General features: G+C 39.9%; 3 protein-coding genes and 1 long non-coding RNA gene across 9 annotated transcripts in view; 1 reads left to right on the top strand and 3 right to left on the bottom strand.

The window, feature by feature from the left end:
• The window catches only part of LOC108650099 (band 7 protein AGAP004871), a 42,540-nt gene extending 42,187 nt beyond the window's left edge, over positions 1 to 353 (bottom strand). For all 5 annotated transcript variants that reach the window (XM_089260161.1, XM_089260164.1, XM_089260163.1 and 2 more), the window contains exon 1: positions 199 to 353. In XM_089260161.1, coding sequence (XP_089116287.1) covers positions 199 to 327 — 129 coding nt within the window. In that variant the 5' untranslated portion in view covers positions 328 to 353. The remainder of the gene's footprint in view (positions 1 to 198) is intronic.
• Positions 354 to 1,344: 991 nt separating this feature from the next.
• LOC108652427 (beta-1,3-galactosyltransferase 1) lies at positions 1,345 to 17,803 on the bottom strand. Of its 2 annotated transcripts, none has more exons than XM_089260169.1 (3): positions 17,368 to 17,803; positions 3,122 to 4,258; positions 1,345 to 2,465 (listed from the first exon to the last, which is right to left on the bottom strand). In XM_089260169.1, exons 2-3 carry the CDS (start codon positions 4,160 to 4,162, stop codon positions 2,070 to 2,072), a joined length of 1,437 nt encoding a protein of 478 aa, XP_089116295.1. In that variant the 5' UTR covers positions 4,163 to 4,258; positions 17,368 to 17,803; the 3' UTR covers positions 1,345 to 2,069. The 2 variants fall into 2 exon arrangements, with proteins under 2 accessions (XP_089116295.1, XP_089116296.1); XM_089260170.1 differs by lacking the exon at positions 17,368 to 17,803 and adding an exon at positions 16,990 to 17,281.
• Positions 15,189 to 17,135, top strand: LOC149091334 (uncharacterized). Its single transcript, XR_016196800.1, has 2 exons — positions 15,189 to 16,416; positions 16,489 to 17,135. It is a non-coding gene; the product is annotated as an uncharacterized LOC149091334 (long non-coding RNA).
• Positions 17,804 to 18,208: 405 nt separating the features above from the next.
• On the bottom strand, positions 18,209 to 24,977 carry LOC108652581 (nose resistant to fluoxetine protein 6). Its single transcript, XM_018102794.3, has 6 exons — positions 24,481 to 24,977; positions 21,819 to 22,442; positions 19,606 to 20,449; positions 19,175 to 19,540; positions 18,569 to 19,112; positions 18,209 to 18,504 (listed from the first exon to the last, which is right to left on the bottom strand). Exons 2-6 carry the CDS (start codon positions 22,159 to 22,161, stop codon positions 18,370 to 18,372), a joined length of 2,232 nt encoding a protein of 743 aa, XP_017958283.1. The 5' UTR covers positions 22,162 to 22,442; positions 24,481 to 24,977; the 3' UTR covers positions 18,209 to 18,369.
• Positions 24,978 to 26,514: the final 1,537 nt, after the last annotated feature.

Genomic DNA, 26,514 nt, shown 5'->3' with positions numbered 1-26,514 from the left:
AATTGTTGCTGCAGCTGAAGTTTGTGTTGCTTGACTGCACTTGTAAATAATTTGCAGCTAACGAAGGCGGCGACAACACACTTCAAGCGCTTGCTGTTGTTCTGTGCCACTCGTCTTGCTTTGTTTAAGCCCCAGAAACGGCTAAAACAAATACGCAGTAGCAAGAACAAAACTAAAAGTAAATCTCAATTGGCTTACCGAACCCATTTTGCAGGCAACTAGTCGACAAAAACAAACAATCCAACGGCAGCAATTCAAGAAGCCTTGTCCTGTTTCTGATGTCCACACGCGCTGACCAATGAGCGCACACTGAACCACGCTGGACATGCAACAATTTGCGGCAAATAGACAGACATCGTCATTAGCACTGTGAAAGGGCCAAAGGACGTCACACTCTAGCAATTGTGGGTGTGTGGGGCCTATCACCGTCAAATAGGCGGGGGAAGAAAAAAACTAAAGGAAAACCTTTGGCGCATGCACTCCAAATCGTGTGCTTAAAATAAATACACACATGCGGCCAATGTCAAAGTTCGAGTGTTTGTTCAACGTGGCGCATTGAGGAGATAAGCTGATATTTTTCGCATGTCCTTGAGTGCAGCTGTTTCGATTTCAAGCGCTGTTTTAATAATTCATAAGTTTTGTCATTTGTCAGACTTTTTGCAAACAGCAATTAGTATTAGCTTGTTGATTGTACGTTAATTTGTTATGGCTTTTTAAGCAAAGTTGAATATAATAAAATTCAAATATGCCCGCTTTCAGTAGCCGTATGAAAGCTGAATGCTACGAAACTCAGGTTTCCAATGACATACATATGATGAGCAGTTGCAGCCTTGCCATGAGCTTTGAAATAGAATTTAGAGGTTTTAATGAAAATGAAACTGCTTTGCAGCTGAAACTTATAGCACACTGCTTTATCATCTCTAAGAGAAGAAACAATCTGCTTTGCTATTCACACATGCGCACCAGAAAGCTAAATGATATGACACTCATTCTAAGAGCAACAAAGCAGCTCATCATTTTTCAACTGCTTTGCGCTTTGCCCTTCTGCCAAGCAGCTCAATTAAACAAATTCAACATTTTGTACGTTTTTTATATCGTTTACATTGTACAATTTGTAAGTTTTGTTTCTTTATTTTCGTTTTATATATACACATATATGAGTATGCATGTATGTATATAATTTTTGACAAACTTGAACATTTAGTTAATTTCATTTAGACATTTATAAATTTCATTTGTTACAAATTTTTCATATATATTTGTTGTCATTTCTCATTTTCCTTCGTTCTCATTTTGATATTTGTGTTAATGTTCCTGGCTTAAATGTTCCCTCTTTTGACTCACTTTTTCATTTGTATTTCGTTCATTTTTGTTTTTTTGTTCTATTCAATTAAATAATACAAAAAAATTAGATAGTTTTACTTTTTGCTATAGACGAATACAAAAAATACATCATAGGTAAATTTTCATTTGATTCACTAAGTACGTTCAACAGATTTCACATGCCATTATATATATGTATATATATCTTCTTTTTTTTTGTCTATCATTTATACAAAATAAGTTAAACAATTTTATTTTGATCAGACCAAACATTTGCAGTTTTGTCATGTTTTACAATTATTTCTCATTTATATTCGGATTAAAAGTTTTCGGTTTTTTGTTTTTGCTATATATTTCTTAAGATTTGTGCATATGCGAATGTTTGTATGTATGTATGTGTGTGTTGTTTGTATTTATCACCCAGAGAGGCTTTTGTATTCTATAAATGACTTATCGTTATGCTTCAGTTATATATGCTATCAAATATGATATATACGAATGATTGTAGGCAGGTGGTTGGTGGTTTACTTGACTTGCAATGTTTATCAACTTCTTCTTATCATCATCCTCCCCCTTCTAATCATCTTCAACTATCAAATGCTAACTAAGTTAAATAACTAATAAACTAAACACTAGAGTCTAGATTAACAGCTTAATTAAGTATCTAGAGAGAGAGAGACGAACCCTGAATACAATGCAAAGAGAATTAAAAACAGCCAAAACAAATTCCCCATATATATTTAAAGCTAGCTGAGGCCCGTCTCCGGGCCGACATCCGCCTCCAGTTGCACAGTTGTATAGTTCTGTGCCACATGCAACTGCCACAAGCTGTTCACCTGCTCCGGCGAGATGCTGTGCCACGTGAACAGAAACTCTTGCTGCCTCAAATCACTCTCGCCGCTCAGCAAACGCTCACAGTCCGTCTCATAGAGCACATACGGCTGCAGTGTGGTTATCGTTGTATTTGTACGCTGTGCGAGGACCCCAGTGATATGCACATCATCTACCCAGAAGTAGTTGCTGTGCTGCGCCGCCTGGTACAGACGCTGCACCACATCCGGCGAATAGACGATCGCAAAGCCCGGACAGTACGGCGGATAATAATGGGCGGGATATTCTCGAAAACTGACGCGCCACTTTGACTGTGAAGAAAAGAGAGAGAAAGATTTGTGTGAGTGTTGAGTATTTCGAAGATGTTAGTACTAAAGCTCAACACTAGATGGGGTTTATTGATTGTTCATATGTTTTTTACTTGGATAAGGAATAAAGCAAATAGAGCATAAATTTGGCTAAATTGATTAAGTAAACAAGGTTCTAATAATGCAGAGCTTCCGCTCTGATGCGTGACAGGAAGTTGTTGCTATGCTTAATGGAGCTTAGGAACAACTCAAGTCTTATATAATATTTAATCTACCTATTGAGTAGAGTAAAAGCAACATAGGTAATATCGGTATAGTTGGGTAGAACTTGTGACAAGATAATAGAATGTATCCAGATTAAGTCACGCTTTATAGAGATCATGGATAAATAAACTTTATCAAATGAAGAGATGAACCCTTAGCTAACATTCCATTTATGAAGATATCAGGTTAATTATGCTTTGTTTAATATAGCCGAAAAGGCATTTGGATGGATATCATTCCAGACTTTTTAGAAAACTGAGGCTAATATAAGGAAAGGCTTATGATATATGAAAGAACTTGTTCAAATTTTGATCCTACAATGATACCAGTCAATAGCAACTTTTAGGTATACCTATAAGTCTTACTTCGTCTCTTTCACTCTCACTTATACTCACCCTATAGGAGCGCTTCACTCGCGACTTGAGCACAGGCTTGCAGAAGAGCAGCTCGTGCGGTTGCTGCAGCAGCGAACGCAGCGACTGCGTTCGATTCAAGCTGGGCTGGGGCGTTTGTTGTTGCTGTTGCAGTTGCAACGGCTGCGGTTGCTGTTGCTGCTCACGCAGCAGCTTGTGCAATTGCGGTGTATTCACATAGACATCGTCGTCCACCTTGATGAGCAGCTGAGCGTGCGAGCAGTGGCTGTTGAACCACTTGAGTGCCATCACATGTTTGTAGGTCATGTTGCGGTAGGCATCCTGGAAGTTGCCCTGCACCATATCCCCGAATCGAGCATTCTCCTGCTCCAGTGAATATTGCAGTTCTGGCTCCGTTGGGGGCACGGCTCCCAAAAGGAAGACGACGCGCAGTGGCGACGGCGACGGCGACGTCGACGCCGACGGCGCTGCTACTGTGGCCAAGCCGCCCCACGTTTGGCGTATGAGCAAACGTTTCTCGGCATTCCGCGGCGCCGTATGAACCAAGATCAGAGCCAGAATGTGCGGCTCACATGCAGGCTGCTCCATCAGATAGCCAAAGTGATGCAGATCGATCAGCTGGCTGGCATCCGATGGCTGATGCGACGGCTGGAATGATGTAGCTGCTGTGGGCGATGGCACGGGCGTCGCCGCATTATCTAGACTAACTAGGCTAGGGCTATAATAATAATAATAATTAGAATAACTACTAAGGTTGCTATTAAGTGGCTGAGTGCGACTAGGGTCGTGTATTATTTGGTTTGGTTTACTGCCATTGGCACTCGATTGCAGTTGCGGCTGTTGCTGCTGGGATGTTGCTGCTGCAGCTGGCGGTGGCTCATCTGTGATTGTTCGCCAAATAAACAGAAAGCAGCAGAAGAAGAGTATGCCTAAGTAACGTTTAGACATGTTGTTGTTGCTTCTGTTGCTCTTGTTGTTGTTGCTGCTACTGCTGCTGCTGCTGCTGCTGCTGCTGCTGCTGCTGTTGTTGTTGCTTGTGGCACGATTAACTACTGCAGCCATTATAGTGCACCACCGGAGCTTTCACTGCTTTCTGGTTGCACCTCAAACGGAAGCGTTTTCTGCGTGGCTTTGCCATTTAATTGACAATTGACGTGGCTGCAAAAAAAGGAGGAAATTGATAACAATTATTAATGGAATAAAAATACAGTGAAGACTGCCTAAGAGATAATTTACATTGACAGAGCTGCGAATTCCTATTAGCTAACTAACTTTTAGTTTAGTTTTTTGTATTAAAAAAGTATTACCGAAGAGTACCAAATTTCATGTCCACTTTAGTCGGACAATACTGTAATTATATTAATTTTTTTTGTTCCATCGCCATCAGTCAGCGATTTATCTGCAATGCGCGCACACAGGTGCGAAGAATAAACAGTAATTTAATTGAGCACGCCATGACCTAAGCAGGCAAAAGCGAGCGGGCGCTTAGGGTAGGAGAACTACACACACACACACACACAGACACAGACACATATGAGAAACAAGTTAATTTTTCTCTAACTGTGTTGGCAACTGGCGAAAGGACGTGCGCTTAGCGAGTCCGAGCGAGTGAGTGAGCGAGCCACGGGCCAAGAGTTCGAGTCGAAGTTCAATTTAATGACCCACTCCCCGTTATTGATAGCTGCGCACAGTGCTGCGCAACTTAGCTGTTTTCTAGCCAAAGTTGTAAGTCAGAAATAATGAACTGTAAGACAATTATAAATAAAATGTACTATTAAATATATTCAAAATAATAAAATACGTTTATTATAATATAAATAAAAAATATTATATATATACAAAAAAAATGATTTTTTTTATCAGTTTTATTAAAAAAAAAAATATTAAAAAAAAAATAAATAAAAAATTATATTACAAAAAAATAAACATATTATATAAAAAAAAAAAAAAATATTATAAATTAAATGAAAAACTATTAAAAAATATATATATATTTCCTTCAAGAAAACCCACTCTGAAACTAAAGTAAAACGACTTTCTTGAAAAAATGCAAACAAAATTATTTTTACTTTTTTCTTGACCATGCAACACATTTTCTTAAAAAGCCTTAGACATAAATACAAATAGTACTTAGGTGACTCAGAATATTTAACAGATAAAAGAACTCCATTGTTTAGTCCGAAAATTTGCCATAAAATGCTTTAATCACGTTGTATTTTTACCTCTTGCTTTTTCATTAAATTCGATTGATGATAAGTGTAATCAATGAAATGCCCATTGGTTATGTCAAAATTTATGCACCATTTAGTTAACATTGGCCTATCATACGATAATGTCGTTGACATTCAATTATAGATATGCTGGCATACCACCTGTCATAATAAATGTATGGGCCAAATAGACACCTGATGGATTCCAGCCTCGAGTGACTGCGCTAACAGCGAATGCGGTCAAACGCACTTCATAACCCTCTTAGGGAATACGCTCATTATCAGCTTGACGTGGTGCGCTTATCGCAACAATTCGAGGCACATTTAGATACGAGAGTTTAATTTTTATATACATATATTTTCTTTTTTTGGTAGCTCGTGTCAGATTAAAATGCAATAATCAATCGACGCATATCTGTTAACAGTTTTCCGTGAATTTGAGCATTATATACACTAGCATTTAAGCTATATTGGAAGCATTTCAAGGCAAAACTAAATTTAGCTGTTTATTAAACGGAATAAAATAATTTGTAGTCTGCTTTAATTATAGAAATTTTTTTAAAATTTTTATATTTGCTTTTCTTATAAAATATGCGGCAAAATAAATAACTATGTTAAATATTTTTTTATTTATTAATTTTTGTTTTATTTTTATTTATATATATGTATATATTTTTTTTTGTGAAGTGTGAAAAAGAGAAATGATTTAAAAATCAACTGGCAACTGATGCCAAAAATATTGTATACTCAATCAATTTACATACGCATATATGTATCATGACTGGGGCTCAATCGCAAGCTCGACTTCGCTTATTTGGAGCTATTTTTGCCCTCAATTTCCGGCAGGCTCTTTAAAACTTTAATATTTTATTCAGGTTTGAGAAGCACGTCTACAACATGTTGCCACAAAAGGCGGCCGCAGCTGCACAGACAGTCACGTAACTGCAACTTTACGCACACACACACACACACACACACACAGATACAAGCATTGGCTAAGTGTAATTGAAATTTGCGGTGTCTGCATTCTTAAGCAATTGCAATGTAATTTACTACACATAAACATAAGTATGTATGTACGTATACATATATATTGATTCATTACTGACTGATTGAGTGACTAACATATTGACGTTTAGCTAAAAATAAGCCAAGTTCTTTACTCCAAGTGCATAAATTTCTTCTTTTTTATGTGAATATATATGTATATTGGTGTGTGCTTATCAGTGTGCGTGTATATGGCTATTATAATTTATACACACTTACAGCAAACACATGGGAGTCGAATCAAATGTAGGCTCTGGTAATGCCCTAACTATGATTCAATTAATCAGATTCAGTTACAGTGGAATCCGGACATAAGGACGCTCAAGGGACGTTGCTACACCCGGGGGACGCTTAAACCAGATGGTTTTTTCTTTTTTTGCGGTTGCCAGCAGACAATTTAAATTTTTAATCAACATACAAACATTTTATAAATTTACTCCAATAAAAATGGTATACAAACACTTGTGTGACGTCGGCATTGCACTTTGTCTCCCTCTCTCTGTTATTTTTAATATTTACAAGGGAAACACAAGCTTATTCCAAAAATGAAATGACATGAATACTGTGGATAATTCGTCAGAAATAAACGGGCGTGTTCCCGAGGTTTGCCAGAGCGATAAGATAAATGTAAATCGATAAGTGATAAGATAAGCCATATCAAGTGTAGAATCTATTGCCTAATTACGGTTAGGCAATAAACCCTTACCGCATCACATATTGCCAACTGAAAGCCATTTGCCATTCGAGTTGGTCTGACGGCAAATATAGGAAGTGCAGATCAATATTGACGCCGCAGTTGCTGTTGCTGTCGTCGTTATTAGAGTCGGGGGGGGGGGGGGGGTTTTTTTTAACCGTTACAAAGTTCATGGCAAAGGTTATTAAAGGAGCGAAAAATGAACCAAACCGAAGGTGGAAAGCGCCAGCGGGACGGCCGCATTGACGGCAATAAAATTTTAACATTCATGTAAATGCGTTCAGAGTCGGGTCGCAGGGGAGCCGGGGGCGGGTGGGGAGCAAGCGCCACATAGCCATATACCTATGTACAAGGGTTGCCAGGCTGTCGGGTGCGACGGAGCATGGCATAGGGCGCCTAGACACGCAACACTACTGCCACGCCCCAACCCGGTGGCCAGGACACGAGAGCGGGCTATACAAGAAGTAGCAACAACAGCAGCCCAACAACAAGCTGCATATAAATTCACTTAAGCCATGACGTCAGCGGAGAACGAGAGAGAGAGAGAGAGAGAGAGAGGGAGGTAAGAGAGACAACTGGTGTCGGCGACTGCAACTGAAAACTTGCAGTTTGCAAGACAAAATGCACTGGCAGCATATTGTAATATATATAGCACAGTATAGCCTTCCTCACGTTTAAATAATGCAATTTTAACTAATATAAACTGATATATAGGAAATTTCATAGCATTTGAATTTAACAGAAAATGAATAGGGATTGAAATGGATCTATATCTGTATCTGTATCTATATCTATATCTATATCTATATCTATATCTATATCTATATCTATATCTGTATCTGTATTTGTATCTGTATCTGTATCTATATCTATCTATATCTATATCTATATCTATATCTATATCTATATCTATATCTATATCTATATCTATATCTATATCTATATCTATATCTATATCTATATCTATATCTATAGCTATCATCTATATCTATATCTATATCTATCTATATCTATATCTATATCTATATCTATATCTATATCTTATCTATAATCAATATATCATATATATATCTATATCTATATCTATCTCCTATATCTATATCTATATCTATTCTATATCTATATCTATATCTATATCTATATCTATATCTATATCTATATCTATATCTATATCTATATCTATATCTATATCTATATCTATATCTATATCTATATCTATATCTATATCTATATCTATATCTATATCTATATCCACATCTACATCTATATCCACATTACACTACATCTACATCTACATCTTATCACATCTATAATCTACATCGACAATCTACATCTACATCTAACATCTACATCTACATCTACATCTACATCTACATCTCACATCTACACATCTACATCTACATCTACATCTACATCTACATCTACATCTACATCTACATCTACATCTACATCTACATCTAGATCTACATCTATATCTAGTATATTGGCAATCGATTGGCCTCCTTTCAAAGTTTGGCCAACTCAAGTGTTGCTAAATTAATGCAAGCCACTGTAGCCATGAATCACCATGCCACATTCCAATGCACATATACGAATCGTTAGGCTGCATGATAACAGCACTAAAAGGGTGAGGGCTCAAGTAAGACGACAAACAAGGGGCCGGACAGCGGACCTCAAAGTCTGCCGCGAGACTAGACTGGAGTGTGCAGGGTATCTGGGCTGCCTGCCAGTCGCCAGTCGCCAATCGTCAGTCGCCAGGCATTGGAATTTCAAACTCTTCATGTTTTTTTTTTCGCAAGTTTTTGCATTTTTGCACTCGCCAAAAAAAAAAAAGGCAACTGTGTTTGCTGCTTGTTGTTGGCTATTTTATTTCCTTTAGTTTTTGCTTTCATTCAAGTCGAAGGTTAGATTATATCGCTGCAGTTTTTGGGGCCAACTTTGCTGCTGGTTTTCGTTGTTGTTGTCGCGTATTGTTTATCGAGGCTTTGATTTGCAGCAGACACACACAATGCAGGGCCAACGCCAGTCACTCCCACCTCCCACCTCCCACCGCCCGCCTCCCCCCCTCTGTGGCAGCGACGCTTTTGGCTTTCACTCGATGGCGGCAGCAGGTTGGCCAAATAACTTGGCTCTTGTCCAAAAACGCTTTGAATGCCTGACAGCCTCTGCCACTTGGCTTGAATGGCAGGGCAAACAAATGTGCGAGCATTTTCATGTTATTTTTCTCAATAACATTTTCATATGATGTGCTGCTCAGGTGATATGTACACGTGCATGTATGTGTGTGCGTCTGTGTATGCCAGTGTAATTGTTATAAATTCTGGCTGGAAATGTGTTTAGCACCTAGCGGACTAAAGGCCAGACAAACACGCACACACAGACAGACGAGAGCTTGTTTTTATCGGCATTTAGTTGGCTATTGCCATTTGAAGAGCTCTAATAAAACGTGAAAACGAAAAACAAGTGAAAAAGGTCAAAAAACGGAAGTTGTTTACTAAATATATACATATCTAAAATTGTTGTAGATTTTTGGATTTATATATATCGTAATGTAATATTAAATCTTTCATACGTCATATTATATCGAATCGTAAAATATAGTTAGTTGTCAAAGTATCTGGCCAGTTCTGTCTAAAAATGGTAATAGAGTGAGATTACTCAGAGGGGAGAGAGAGAGAATTCTCTATTATGATCTTTTCCTTCATCTGAAGTTCTAGCGACTCCAATTACAGCTATTCTGAATTTTAAAAACCCAAATAATTAAACAGCATAAAAGTATTTATTATTTATTTTTCTAGTTCTTGCGCCTCGGACTGGGACTATGATGACGACTAATCTGAGGCTGATTGTTGTCCCATTTGAGGCTGTGGTAGCTCCAGCTCAGGCTCTGATGGTGGTTCTGTCCCTGGCGGTGAACCTAGCTCCGACGGTGGGTCTGGCCGACACTTGGACTGCGGGAAAAGCCACCCCACAACCAAAATCAGATGTCTCGTTAGTATGGGCTGCCTTCGTTGGGGAGGCTAACCATACCAGTGATACTGTTACAGCTGGTAGCGGTATCACTGGTATGGTTTGCTTGTCCCACCGACTCTGGTGATTGTCGGTTAGGTTCTGGGGCTGGTACGCCCATTTGCGTTTCCAATGGCTGCTGCTGTGGGCGTAGGGGCCGATGACGACGATGTCCCCGAGGCTGACCTGCAGATGCCGGACTTCTCATGGTCGCATTAAAGGAATGTATAGTCTGAGAACTCATCATGGGAGAGGGAGTCTCCGGCACGTCTATGGTCACGCGTATTGTGGTGCACACCTCCGGCTCCCGCTGGCCGGAACTCTGTGACAGCAGCCGCAGCAGAATAGTGGCATGTCCGTCTTGTCCGGCCAGGTGAATGCGCCTGCGCCGTGATGTCGACTCCGTTTGCTGGCTACTCGAACGGTTCCGTGTATTCGGGGGACGACGATCATATATCTGCTGGGCATCGCGACGAGCCGTCTGAATCTGGGAACGCACGTATTCGGGTCCGTCACGTCGTTGACGTTGTGCGGCCTGTTGTTGTTGACGCTCCTCGAAGGAGAGATTGTCCACGGGTGAAACCGGCCGATATCTGAGTTCAATGGGAATGTTGTCTGATAAGCCGGATGACATGTTTTCAACGATTTTTAGTGAATATATTGTGGTTTTTTTTTATTTTTGACTTGATTACGCCAAAATGGGTTTATGTTACTCGATTGAATGTGTTCAGCACAACTTTCGAGCTCATCTGAAAAATTTTAGCTAGCTCCAATCGGTATAGGGCGAGAAGCAATGAAGTTTGCGGCATGGGTAACCTAGTTTTGAGAATAGATTTATGTTTGTTTATTTGGAATACATTTATGTTTAAATGTATTCATTTATATATTTGCTTTATTTATTGGTTCACCTGAGGTTTCTCATACATTAATCGAGCTCAGCTTGGGAAGATGAAATTGTAGAGAGCATTACCGATTGTTTGGCAATATATTATTAAGACTTACATATATTGTATATACTCGAAGCTTTTATTGACTCACTGCAACAAATCTCTGCTTGTGCCACATCTGTGAGACATTTCCGGAGGAGTTGCACAACTGCTCCAAGCAAGAGGGGCGTGTCATAACAGCTACTTATATTTGACTCTTTTTTTTTTTTTGCTGTTGCTTCTTGCAACTTCTCAGTTTTCTTCTTGTTAACAAGCCGCAATTACCACATGCAACATGCAACAGCAACGCCGCGCACCCCACGCTCAGCCACTCGATCTCCATTTGTGTCGCGTGTTGATTGTGGTGCGACAGTTTTTTAAATGCTTTGCCACACAAACACAACAAATGCGAAATAATAATGCCGGCCTGCCAGACAGTCAGTCGGATGTGTCAACTACTCGCATTTGTATCTATATCTATAGCTGTAGCTGTAGCTGTGACTATGTATGTGTATCTGTATCTGTATCTGTATCTTTTGCTCGTCGTATCTGTAGCTGCATCTGCAGTTGTGTGGGCGCAATAGGTTGCATAGCCCGCAAATTTGTTAAAGATGTAGGAAACAATCTGCCAGCGTTTCGTTGTGCCACACACACACACACACACACACACAAGCATGCGTAATTAACTGTGCGTCATAGAGCTGCGTTCATTTATGTGGCAGCCTGCAGCTTCCTGCCACATGCCCATATCGCATTGCACAAGAGGATGCAGATAAGGCACAAGAGAAAATAAGAAGCAGAAAGTGCAACCAAAAGGCAAGAGTTGACTCTGCTAGACTAGCAGATATCCTGTATTATTATTATTTATATTTTTTAGAGCTAGCTTGACTGGCAGTTACCCTATAGAAGCATTTATAAAGCTACATTAATGACTACCGATACACTAAAGTATTGCTACTATTTTATCGTCCACAACCGTAAATAGTAGAAGCATACATAAGTACATATTTCTATATGTATGTATATCGCAGTTAGGGCATGACAGCAGCAGCAGCTATCCATCAGCTGTCAGGAGCATTCATCAGCAGCAAAAACCATCTTGGAACCACTTGAAACTATATTCAATGAGCGCCCAAGATGGCTGGAAGATAAGGGAACAGAGATAGCGACACCGAGAGTGAGTGAGACAGCGCTTGGGTGAGAGCAAAAAGGAGCTCAGTCAGCAAGAGCTTTCAGCTTGATTGACGGGCAAACGTTGGCGCAAATTGCCAATTAAAAATTGTCAACAGCTAACAAAGAGTATTAGATATATAAATCCAGATATATGTAGGGAAAAAACACACTTATATACATGTATATATATGCATATATCTGTGTGTATGTCTATGTGTTTATGGCATGCAAATGGGCACACCCAAGCTGCCTATCAATTATTTATGCTTAATATTTCCTTGTCCTTTTTCATCGCGTATGAAATTTTAATTACGCGCATTTTGTTTACATTTTCACGGCTGTCGCGGCTCACAAGAAAATGGGCCAATGACCAGTTGTAGTGCCCACATCACCCCCATACCCCCACAAGACGGCCGTATAAGCTGTGCTGCCATCGTTAGCGTCATTTTGCCTGCTCGGGGCCCAAACGAATGGCAGGCACGCACGCTCAATAAGAGGCGCTGGTTCAAATTGAAGGCGTGGCAAAGCTCTTATGTTTCTTATTTGGGTGTTTTGTATATTCATAAAGGCAGACAAAGAGAATATATGCATGCAAGAACATGCAGGCATTTGAGAATCCAAAATAAAGTCTTGAAAGACATACATAGTAAGAGAGAAAGAGTGAGAGAGAGAGAAACTGGGAATGAAAATGTCCAGTCAACAACCCGTTTTATAATCCCATAGAGGAAAAAAGTTCTTTATATGCAGATTTCTGCTGCATTATATTTCTCCAGAAATCGGATTATAAAGAAAACCGATATATTTTATGTACATATATATATTTATGTATGCACTTATGGATATTTGAATGGTATATCAGCATTAAATGAGTAATTTTTCCATTACTTGACTGTCGAACTTTGCATGAACACAATATATTTATGATGATCTTTTCGTTTATCTCAAGTTCTCGCGATTCCAATTGCAACTAAACCGCATAAGTTTTTATTATTTATTTTCAAACATTAGTCAATTTTTTATGAAACATTTAAGTCATTCACTGCACTACGCGCTTTATTTTGAAGAAGGGTTCTTAGGATTGGGGTTTAAGGGATTAGGGTCTAGTTCTTGCGCCCCGGACTGGGACTGCAATGAAGGTCGACGACTTAGCTGAGGCTGTGGATCAGCCGGAGTTACAGGCTCCTGCACTGGTAGCTCCAGCTCAGGCTCTGATGGTGGTTCTGTCTCTGCCCGCGAGCCTAGTTCAGACGGTGGTGCTGCCCCTGGTTGTGAACCTAGTTCAGACGGTGGTGCTGTCCCTGCCCGCGAACCTAGTTCAGACGGTGGTGCTGCCCCTGTCTGTGAACCTAGTTCAGACGGTGGTGCTGCCCCTGGGTGTGAACCTAGTTCAGACGGTGGTGCTGTCCCTGTCTGTGAACCTTGTTCAGACGGTGGTTGTCGGTAAGGTTCTGGGGCTGGTCGGGACCGATGACGACGATGCCTCCGAGACTGACCTGCAGATGCCGGAATTCTGAAAATGGTCGCATTCAAGGGATGTATAGTCTGTGAACTCATCATGGGCAAGGGAGTCTCCGGCACGTCTATGGTCATGCGTATTGTGGTGCACACCTCCGGCTCCCGCTGGCCGGGACTCTGCGACAGCAGCCGCAGCAGAATAGTGACATCTCCGTTTTGTCCGGCCAACTGTATGCCCCTGGGCCGTGATGTCGACTCCGTTTGCTGGCTACTCGAACGGTTCCGTGTATTCGGGGGACGACGATCATATATCTGCTGGGCATTGCGACGCGCCGTCTGAATCTGGGAACGCACGTATACGGGTCCGTCACGTCCTCGACGTTGTACGCCCGGTTGAGGCTCCTCGTTGGAGGAATTGTCCACGGGTGGCACCTGCGGTTGGTCCAACTCAACGGGATCGATGTCTGATGAACCGGATGACATGTTTTCAATGTTCTTTAGTGAATATGTTGTGTTTTTTATTTTTGACTTGTTTACACCAAACTGGGTTTATGTTTCTCGATTGTATGTGTTTAGCTCGACTTTCGGGCTCATCTGAAAAATTTTAGCTAGCTCGATTTGATATAGGGCGAGAAGCAATGAAGTTTGCGGCATGGATTTCCTAGTTTTGAGAATACATTGGAATACATTTATGTTTAAATGTATTCATTTATATATTTGCTTTATTTATTGGTTCACCTGAGGTTTCTCATACATTAATCGAGCTCAGCTTGGGAAGATGAAATCGTAGAGAGCATTACCGATTGTTTGGCAATATATTATTAAGACATATATTCTATATACTCTAAGCGCATTGATTGTGGTGCGACAGTTTTTTAAAGTCTTTGCCACACAAACAAAAAACCATTACGATTATTCTGAACTAATAGCCCATTTGTAAACAAAGAATATATATTGTATTTGCCAGCGCCTGGAATCATTTGTGTACATATTTGTTGAAGCTTTTAGATTAAACAAGCCATAAAATTGTACGCGTGAAATGCTTGAAGTGCATTAGCTAGTTCATTAAATATATTTACTAGCGACTTTGATGAAGGCAACCTCAAACAATGATAAAAATGTGAGAGCCGAGCAACAGACAGCTGCTCTATAGTCAGCTATATATACCCTTTAATACACACAAATTCGTATTTGACACCATAGCTAAGTTACATACATATATAATATTATTTTTCATATGATATGATAAGTAACGCAATACAGTTCACTACGTAGCTATCGTCTGTACTCATTTATAAGTGTGCGATAAAGCTCATGATACTATTAAGGTATTTAAAAGGGTAGCACAAAAATGGACAATTTGTCGTTCTATTTTTATCTGACATTGTCAACATTTCGTAGTTGACTTTTACTAACTTTAAGCTACATGAGAGAGATTATATGAACATTTAATTGGGAGTGAAAGGGAGAGTGAGCGAAAGAGAGACATTCCTGCTACTGATTGACAGCCAAAACAAACCAAAAAAAAGCAATAAAAAATACAAAACTGAAGTGAATCATTTTAACGACAGCAGAAACGGCAATAAGATCACATGCGAAAAGAAAACGTAACGAAAACAATTTTGCGACTGTTAGTGACGTCACAAGCAGCTAATGACAGTGGACTTAGAGTTCAATGTACGCACAGATATCAGCGAATAATTTTGCTTTGAAATGTTCTCAGCAAATGCAAATAAACATATTAAGCAGTTGCACACACAGACACATTGGCTCACACACATGAGAGTATAAAAATGAATAATGAAACAGAAACAAAGCAATGGAGAGAGCGAGAGAGGAGACATTGAAGGCAATCAGCGCGCCCAACTTCAGCGGAGTACATATGTAACAGCAGAACCGAAAATTAATGAAAGGGAGAGAGAGAGAGACAGAGTGAGAGAGCGCGTGCTAACGGAAGCTGCTGGAACACAGCATATGAGCACGTGATGGAAGAAAGCGTCGTCAGCAGCAGTTGCGCTACTAAAAATATTAATAACATTGTATGTGTTTGCCAAGTAAATACATATAAACATAGAGACATACAGCACATTGAATATAAATATAAATATACATATGTATGTATATAAACATACAACTTATTAGCTTATACATATGTATGTATGCATGTATGTATCTGTGTGCTAAGTAAATTCACAAGGCCAAGGCTTCGGCAGAGGCAATAACAACAGCAACAACAACAGCGCCAGCGCCAGCGACGCCGCTGCCAGCGCCTGTGCAGCTGAACTTGTTCAAGGTCAGACCCACAAGGCGCGTCGCCTCGCGACATGCAAAGCTCTGCCAAACTTCAGTCGCAGAAGAAGAGACGCCAATAAAATTGCACACATAAAACCAATTGAGCAGCAAGAAGGAATCGCGGCAGCCAAAGCGAGACCACAACATGGAAAGATGCCAGTGCTGTCTGTCAGTCTTGCGTTATTCCAGTTGGCAGCTGACTTTAGAGTATTGAGGTAACATTTAGCTATTTTGTTTTCTTTCGGCTAGCTTGTTGCTGCTGCTTTACTTCTAGAGCACTTAATCGACAATGCACTTCGTCTTAGCTTATTTTTAGCTCATCTTTGTTTTTTTTTTTCGCACCAGACAGACAGCGAACATGTGTAAGGGAGAGAGCGAGGGAGAGAGCTATAGTGGGCACAACAATTGGTCAATGATGCTTACGTTGCTGATAAGCAGCGACGACACCTACGCCGGGCGGCGTTGGCGTCGCCACTGGCAGGTGGCAGAGAAGTTCACAAATATAGAATGGTAAGAGCTGAGTATACACACATTCATACACGTATATACATATACATATACATGGTATATAAGTAAGTGTAGATGTCTGGAATCACGAATATGAACATCATTTTCACGCGTAATTAAATATATAATTTATATGCAGTACTTGACGGAGGTTTTTAACCGTTAGCGCTCTGTCTGTCATTGCTTTGGCTCTTTTATTTGTACATTAAGCAAACGGTCGCGCTCGTGCTCACACACACACATGCACAAGGATGGAATATTGGAATGGCCTTTGTAGGCGTTGGGGATAAGAAAGGAATTGAAAGACCACAGCAGAACAAAAGGCAAGTCGCCGGGTGAATACCCTGCAGACAAGGCAACTTGCTAAAATTCAATTCGCAATTAAATTTGATTAGATTTGATTATATTAACTGTTGGTTGAGTAGGCGTTGCTTAATTATAAAAAATATCAGCTCACGCGAATAGATAAGCATTATAATTCAACTATACTAAAACACAAATTACTGTATTATTGCTCTGGTTATGTAGTTATATTTTTTTGCATTTGCTACAAAATGAATGGCAAAGTCAAAATACCGTTTCGTTTTGCCAGTGCATTGTAAGGTATCAGCCAGTCAATGCGCTTTTGTTGTTTGTTGTTTTTGTTACATTTTGAATTGATTTAATCACTTTGTATTTGACAGCGTATAATAGATCAAATATAATTATAATTAATTAGCTTTGGCCATAATTTTAAAAAACCTATTATTTCTATAATTGTTTTAGACACATTGCACTTTGACAAACTTTCCGATTGGATATTTAACATACATGTACCTATGTATATATAAATATTTCATATTCATATTGCCTGTGGCTACTGTGAGAGTGAAGCACAGACTCGCACAAGCACACACAGGAACGCTTACACACGCACACACACACACATGCAAATACACACTGAGAGGCACTCACAAGGATGCTTCGTTTGATGCTGATGCTGATGCTGAGCGTCGCTTCGGCTCGGGCTAGTGGAAATTTTTCACATTTCCTTTTGTCGCCTTCATTTACTTTGTCACTGTACAAACGTATTTTATTGGCATATTTGTTTACACGATTTTCATTTAATTTATGCTAATTGCAATTCAACAAATGCATCGCGCGAATTTTTCACAATGTTATTGCACACAACAAAGCGTCCTTTTTTTTGTTTTGTGGCGCACGCGCTTGAATTTTGCAACTCTTTTATACGCGTCCAAATCGCGCGTTACCTTCTCTTAGAGCTGCCGGCGTACCACTGACTTGGGCGCTTCCTACGCACACAAACATTCACACTCATATATTCTCGAAATTTAAACAGTTTATTGCCAAACGGAAGACGCGAGAGAGGCTGAGCTGAGAGCGATAACGAGAGAATAAGCCGATACGCACGCGCTTTCCAATATTAAGGGTCAGTCAGTGAACTATCGATACATCGATAGGCAGTCTGTTCAATTTAAATTCCGTTGATGTACCTACTAAAGTGAACAGTTTTTTAATAATATTTAAGTATTATAATATACATTTCATGTACTTATAACAAACAATTTGTCGGCATGTGTTGTTGTTAAGTAAAATATGCTTGCCAAGCATAGTTGACCTCTTTTAGCATTTTGTATTTCTTAACTTGATGTGCATTGCATATGATACTAAAAAATACCAAAAAATTTTAAAATACCAAACGATATATTTGGTTATGGCAAAATACCAAATTTACAAAAAATACTAAACAGCTGTTAATGCGCGCGGGCATTTGAATTGTGTACAGCAAAGACAATTTTGTAGTTTTCATATTTTATTTATTATTTTAAAGTTATTTACAAATGGAATAAACCTAAAATACGCGCTAAATGAGTTGTACATGGGAGCGATCACAATTGAATTATGTAGGCGGTCTATATATACATATGGATATATAAAAACAATATATAATAATAATTAGGCATCTTTCAGGCATTTTTGACTGCGCCTCAGCAAAATGCTGGACAAATTGCTGTAGGGTAACTCGAAGGCCAACGAAAAGAGTATGGAGGTCAAATAAACGATGACAGCAAATCCACAGGTAACAACGCACTGGAAAATAAACATTTGATAAAACAATGAATATAAATTAAAATATTGGATCCTTGCTACTCACCAGCATAAAGGGATCTGCATGGGTGCTGGCGTTTGTTAGGCTATAGAAAAAGGCAATCACTAGAGGATTGAGCAGATAGATGGCATAGGACAGACGACTGAGATGCTGAAAGCCTTTGGCCTCCAGCAGGCGGGACCACCAGACGCCTCTGCCCTGAGCGCTGCCCACAATCATCCAGCAAACGCTCAGCGAGAAGAAGAGCCGTCCCAGCACGAACAGCGATATGGCCAACAGTGGACCCAAATCCCTGCGAATCGTGGAATAGATGCAGGCGAAGAAGACGAGCAGCGCCAGGTGCCAGGCACAACGCTCACGCAGTTCGCCCATCATCAGCTGTGGACGCAGCTCTAGTAGCGACCAGGCTGTGATGGCACCCAATATATAGGGCAGCACCCGCACAAAGGGAGATGTGTAGATCTCTGTGCCCGTGGCAAAGGCAGCATCGAACGACAGCTGAAACTTGATGCGCACGCCAATGCCATAGGTCCAGGCTACGGTGGACAGAAGCGCCGTGGCTACCAGGGCCTTGGTTAGCTTGGGATGCCTGCCAAAAGAGATTTCAATGTAGATGTACATCGTTCAGTCCTTAATCAATCCATCACTTACTTGGCATACAGAAAGAGCAACACATTGGCCAAAATGAAGAACTGCATCTCACAGGCCAGCGACCAGCTCCAATTGGCGCACATATCGCGATGATCGAAGAGATTCTGGATGAAGAGCAGATTGCGCCACCAATGGCTGGAGCACATCTCGTCGAAGCGCTCGTTGATGTGATAGACCGAGGTGTCGCCAATGTAGGCGTAAACGAGATCCACCAGGGCCATGACCACCAGGTAGAGTGGGCCCAGGCGCAGGTATCTGTGGAAGAGCACCTTCCCAAAGAGCTTCAAATTTTGCTGCCAGCCATTCTGACGCACTGCCTCCAGCTGCGCGGAGTTGCGCAGAAAATTATAGGTTTGCAGAAAGCCACTGAAAAGAGAGAACGAAAAGGAATGAGCAAGGATTCGAGTTAGGAGAACCAGCTGAGATGCTACCTGATGGTAAAGAAGACATCCACCAGCAGTGGAGCCGAGGAGACGTACTGAAAGAATGCCTGCTCCGCATAGGAGATGAGCACGATCTTGTTGTGCACCGTGAAGTACATGAACCACACCACATGGAAGATCATGATCCAGATGGCGCACACTGAGCGCAAGCCATTCATGATGGGTATCTCCTGTGGCGTGGACTCGCGTATCGCAAATATCCTGCTCCAGTTGGCGGGCACATCGTAGCAGCTCACGAGCTGGCGCAGCTTCTGCAGTCGCAGCAGCGAGTGAAGGGCACGCCATAGCTCAGATTCAGCAGGAGCCAGACCCAGATCCTCGCCAGAGCCAGGCAGCTTCTTCACGGCCAGCAGCTGCTGGGCGCAGAGCATCAGAGCGGCGGTGATGAGGACACAGGAGACGAGCAGGCGAAAGCTAGTCCGCTGATAGAACGACTCGCTCAACTGCAGATCCTTCATGTAGAGCACCTCCGGCCGTATGTCGTAGATGTCGCTCTCCGCAAACATTCCACGGCCCACGTACTCAGCGGCCAGGTGCTGCACCTCGCTCGAGGAGCACGCGCTGGGCAGGCACAGGCCAATGTGTATGATCTGCTCGGACATCAGCTTGATCTCCACCTGCCACGGCGAATTGTGGCGCAAGTAGAGGACCCGATAGTCCATGTCGAAGGGCGCCAGCTGTGTGATCAGTCCCTGGTGCATCACCCGATCGAAGTTCTTGGACAACGTAATGCCCACGGGCCGCTGCACGCCCTTGCACGCCTCCCGGCTGCCTAGCCAATAGTTCTGGCCATAAACAAAACCCGAGGGCTTTGTGCCGGAGGCATCCAACACTGCAAAAAGACGGAATTTTGTGGGATTTTAGTAGAGTTTGTCCTCCTTTTGAGTGGCTAAAAAGGTAATGATTGAGTTCATAGTCTTCTAGCGTCAGCTAATAGATCAACAGATCAACTTTTGGGTTCTTTCCCTTACGAATTCAACTGTGAAGTTAGAACTTGGCCCATTTAGTCATTATTTGGCAGTCGAATTTAGAGCTAGTAAGCTTGGGAGCACTTAACATGTGAGCCAGTCTTCAGTCTTAGACTTCTAAGATTGAAATGATCTTTACTTTAATGTCCTTAATCTAGCTCTCTATCTGTTGTTCAACAATCTTCAAACCTGAACTTCTTTTAGATCTCAACAATTCATTCCTCAAATCTTCCTATTCCATTTAAGTATTTCCCAAATTTCTATTTACAACTTTGTAAAAGGTAAATCCCATTTCACAGCCGAGCTAATGCGCTTGTTAAAACCAAATTACCCTGTCGAGTATTCCTGACTCATTGGGACTATCTATTTATTTAAATAAATCAAGTGATTGTATATTTGCCAAGAAGTTTTGTTTTCTGTTGCTAATTGACAACAAGTCTCAACTGTTCTCGAGTGTTTGCGTTGCCGATGCGGATGCTTAGAGCTTTACTTTTATAATAATTTAGCATAATTTAGATGCAAACGAATGTTTTTGTAGACTTGTGCACTGAAGGGTAAACATTTGCGTCACGAGCTATAGGTTCTAAAAAAAAAAATAACAGTTATTGATTGTCCACAGACAGCTCTCTGACAGTTTTCCTAATGCTGGCCAGTCAGTCGTCCTTCATCTTCAATCACTTTGTTAATAAATCAATCAATGATCCAATAGAGTATATTTATAATTGTTTAGTTTCACAGCTCAACCAATCTGTCAGGCTATCAATCAATTAGTGAATCAGTGCAGTTGACATTTCGCAATGTCAACATCCCAGTTTCATCATCATCAATCAATCAATCAGTCCGTCAAGCAATCAATCAACTCAACAATTTGATATAGAATCCAGCTACCGATTTCATGATTCATTTATGTGGCAGCAGCATAGTCTATCAATCATTCAGTCAGTCAATCAGTCAATCAGTCAATCTAAGACTCTGTCAACCATGCAGTTAACAGCTGATGCGCTTTTATTTATAGTTTGTTACTTTCTGCTGTAGCTAGCCATCTCTAATGTTAAGTCTAAGCTTAACATCAATCAATCACTCGGACAGTCAATCGTTCAATCAAACAGCTAGCATAGCTCTATGTCTACTACCTCTCCTACTCTACGTCTACTACCTCTCCTACTTTCTCTACTCTTCTTAAGTGCATTGCAACTATCAATCAGTCACCTCTTCAATCAGTCAATCACTCACCTTTCATTGCCCATGGCTGCTTGCTGAGTATGCCCCGTTGCACCTGCCTCAAGTGCGCCTTGCACTGAGCATTCACCTGGCTGGCATTGACAACTTTGGTCAGGCCAAAGATGACCGAAGTGCGTGTCAGATGCGGCTCATAGAAATCATCGACAAACGATGGAAAATCGATAGAAAACTTTAATTTCTGTTGCTGTTGTTGCTGCAGTTGTTGTTGCTGTTGCTGTTGCTGCAGTTGCCATTGGTGTTGCGACGCTGTGTTGCTCTGGTTGATGGCGCCCTTGGCCACGCCCATTAATGACAACAGCCCCAAGGTGCGCACCATGAGCTCCATCAGCTCCATGTTGTCTAACTGTTGTTACCTTGCTTTATTTGTTGTTGTGATTATGGTGTGTGTGGCGCAGCTCTTGCGATGATTGTCTGTTAGCTTAACCCGTTTGCTGTTGGCTTTTTGGGCTAGTCTGAAGGTCGACCGAGTAGCCAACTAGCTATTGGTAATAGTCATATATATATATATGTATATATAATATGTATACATATATTTCAATTAACTTTGTGAACTGTGCTAATTAAGTCGACACCAATTCGCTTTTCCACTCTTTTCTTTTCGTTTTTTTTTTTTGACTGAAAGTAAACAAAAAGTAATAAATATATATATATACATTAATATATATAATACATTAATATATATGTATTATTAGCTAATTTTTGTTGACTGCCTGCCACGCCTACGTCGCCTCTATTTAGAATATTGCGCATACGCCGCTTGAGCCGCTGCCTTGGCTGCCTTCGCCTGTGGCTCTGCTCTTTGTTCGTTATGCAACACTGACTTGAGTCAATCATAATTTTACTTACGGCTTACGCACACTTGCACATCTATATATAATATTTATTATCATTGACTATTTCACTCACATTTCTATACACATATAAATATCTATTTGATTATTTATTTACTTATTGACTCTTTCACAAACGCATCAGTCGAACGCAGTAAAAGTTTTGTTTTCGGTACGCACAAAAAGATAAACAAAAACAAAAGCTCAAGCAAAGGCAAAATAAAAAAGCAATTAGTTTAGCTTGACTCGCAGCTGATGGACTATGAAATGCCTCGTAATTGAGTTTATCTTAAATTTAAATCATTTTAGAAATCTTACTCTTAAATATGAAGAGTAAAAATAATAATTATTTAATGTTGTTCAAGAGATGTTTATTGCTACAAAAAAAATGTTTAAATAAAATTAATATTTAAATAAAATATATAAATTATATTTCTTTAATTCATGAGTTATTATATTTCGGTTTATTATTTTCTATGTTCCTTTTTATTTTATTTTAATATTATAATTTTGTTGCCTTGTAAAATGTTTTTAAAATATTGTTGTAATAATATAAAAATATTTTAATAATTTTAATTAAAATTTGGCAAACATGATTTATTTTTACTATTTTTAATTTAATAATTTTTTTCATTTTAATATTATATATATATATATAGATATAGATATATATATATATATATATATATATATATATATATATATATATATATATATATATATATATATATTTTTTTTTTTTTTTTTTTTTTTTTTTTTGTTAAATGCTATACAATTTAATAATTTAAATTTATATTCGGCAAAAAGTATTTAATTTATTTTTTTTATGAAAAAAGTAATGAAATTGTTCCTAGTTTTTTATTTATTTTGTTTTTATTTATTTGGTTTTTTGGTTTTGTTTTAATTTGTTTATTTTTCCACCTTGTCTTTTAAGAGTAATTCAAATAATTTGTGCTTATTTTTTTATATTTTCTATCTATCCTTATTTATTCTCCTTTCGACCTGTAATCTACCCCATGGCTTGCCCCATTTTCAATAGCTGCTGGGTATATACATATATGACAACAACAATCATCGAACTCAACCCAATTTCGTGTAGTCAACGCAACGACTAAGGTTCAATTGACAACAATAAAAACAAGCAACAGCAGCAACAACAACACTAACAACACCAGTGAGTCGACAACAACTATAAAGACATCTCCCGACAAGTTTTGAGCTCGACTGACCATTGAATCGTGACTCAAACTTGGACTCAAACAGTGGCTCAAGTTTGAGCCGGTTTTTGGGCTCGCCCTGCTGGGCTTTCGATTTCATTTTGGTGCTCGAGCTGGAGGAGACACGTAATAATTCCGTTTAATGGCTTATTACAGCAAGAGCGGGAGTTGTTGTTGCTGTTGTTGTTGCGGTTGCTGTTGTTGCTTGACCGAGAATTATTTTGCTGGCATTGATTAAGGTCGTGCGCTGTAAGCCGACTCGACTCGCAACAGTTTTGAACGCATTCAGAAATTGTCACATAAAAACTGAGTTCAAAAGCGTTTTACATATTTCGCTTTCCTCAGCGCGTTTTTGTTTGGCTTGCTTCTTGGCAGATGTTGGCTCTCCGCCTGTGTGGTAATGAGAAGCGCCGAGGGGGGTCTTACATAATATTGACTTGTGCAGATCACAGAGAAAGAGTGAGAGAGCGAGCGCGTGTAGTTGAGCGTAATGTGTCCATAAATATTATCAAAAAAAAAAAAAAAAAAAAAAAAAAAACTTTCAATTAACAACTTTTTTCGTAAATTTTGTTTACATTGAAGCACAGAACACTTAAGAGCACTTACTCTTTCTTCTCTTTTATGATATATGAAATTTGATATCCAAGTATATAATCCGAAATTTGTTTGCGTTTTTTTTTCCAGATTTACTTTAATTTCTTTTGCACTTTGGCATGCGACCAATTTTCACTTTGTCTTCGAGTACGCATCTGGTGTTACATTTATGCCGTTTATTGAGCTCGAGATCTCAAGATCCGCGTGTCTTTTAACTCTTTTACTTTACTCGACTTTAGTTGCTTCAGACTTTCGTTTTCGTTGATGATGTTTATTTTTTTTTTCTTAGTTTTTTTTTCTCGTTCAGCTGTTGGCTGATAAAGCGCAATGCCTGGCCCTGGGCCCTGCAACCCGTTTTATTTTGCTGTTTCAACGCTCTTCAACGACCGCACGACAAAATTTCATTTGTATTCGCTTCTATATATACACACATATATATATAGGTATTGTACTGCCTTGAAGGGTTACGCGACGGCGGCGCGTGCAACGTTGTCGAAGCAACTGTGCGACGCTTGCATTTTGGCCCAAAGTTTTATAAACTTGGTCAGTAAGTCGCCGGCGTTGCTGCTGCGTCGACAGTGGCAGCGACAGCGGCGGCAGCTGCCGAGCGGCTCACCGAGAGATAAATCAACAGTTGGTATTCCCTCTCAAGATCAACAAAAGTCGAGGAGTATTAACCGTCGGACAGTGCTCTACCTCTATCCAACTCCCCTCGCGCTCTCTCAGTCTGTCAGTCTCTCACCCTACATCTCTCTATCTTTCTCTCTCCCTCTCTATCACTCATAACGAGCCAAACTCAATTCCCCATTACGATTCGACATTAAGCGGCACGCACCTCACTTTAACTCTTTTTTTTTCGGCCGATTTTTATGGTGTTCGCTGAGAGACCCTTGCATAAATCATTCGGGGCCCATGCTAGCCCACGCCCGAAATTCCGCATTTCTTTCGGCATGTGCGTTAATGAGTCGGATATGCATCTATAGTAATAGATTTAGGGCTATCTATGAGCTTGGGGCAAGAGCGAAATATAAGGTCTTAATCAGATTAGAGGCTTACAGAATTGGGGAGCTGTAATTAATGTGAGGTTATCTTAAGATTTATGTACATACAAGAAGCTGTTTAAGTTTTATTATAAATGATTTTTGACAAGCATTTAGAATAAATTGAAGTCAAATATATACGGAAAATATATTTACTGGTAACCGGTAAGAATTTTGCTTCATTTAAAGCAAATGTTAAAGTTTACATACCGGTTACCTCGACAAATATTTCAATTCAAGCATTCCCTACTACGCAATTCTCATGATTCACATTTAAGTAAGCTCTTGAGCTATTCTGAGAGTCATATCTTCTTCATTGTAGTCGCTCAGAATGAATAGACATGTCGGGATATCCAGTAGAGAGCAGAGCTGACTAGTTAAGGGAGAAGTTAAAGGAAAAGCAAATAGAAGAGTAATGAGAAGTAGAATGGTAGTTATTCTTGAGATGAGAAATGAAGGAGTGGGAGTAGCTGAATGAGGAAAAGCAGGGGGCAGAATTTTCTATAAAAGAAGGGATGCCGGAAGCGTCGCAGGCTTGAGAGTGTTGTTAGAAAAAATATTGTAAAGAGTAGTTACAGCTGCTAATCTCAATAGGAAAAGGAACAAGATTGCTACGGCTGTCCTTAAATAGAAGCAAAGTTTAGACACAGCCCGAAGAGTCGACACAAAAGTAAATGCAGAAAGAGACAAGCTATTTATTAGAACTTTGCAAATACCAAGCCGTTTTCGGTGTCTGATAATAATTTCTCTACGATTTGTTCTTTATATTTACTTCATTAATTAACCAACATTTGATAAACGACAACATGTGAATTAGTATAAAACGGAATCCCGTTTTGACCATAGAACTAGCTCCATTTATTTATTTTGCCACCCAACTGATCGAAAGCTTTCGAGGAAATATAAACTCGCTAGATGGCGCTCTGCGGCCAATGCACAAAGCTACACAGCGGCATCCCAAATGAGCACAACAATGCACAAGCTTTAAAGCTCCGCTCAAAAGCTC

Source organism: Drosophila navojoa, chromosome 4 (assembly GCF_054131105.1).
Source record: "Drosophila navojoa isolate 15081-1374.11 chromosome 4, UAZ_NAV_1.0, whole genome shotgun sequence".
NCBI classification, from domain to species: Eukaryota; Metazoa; Arthropoda; class Insecta; order Diptera; family Drosophilidae; genus Drosophila; species Drosophila navojoa.
This window is presented reverse-complemented; position numbering and strand designations above follow the sequence as displayed.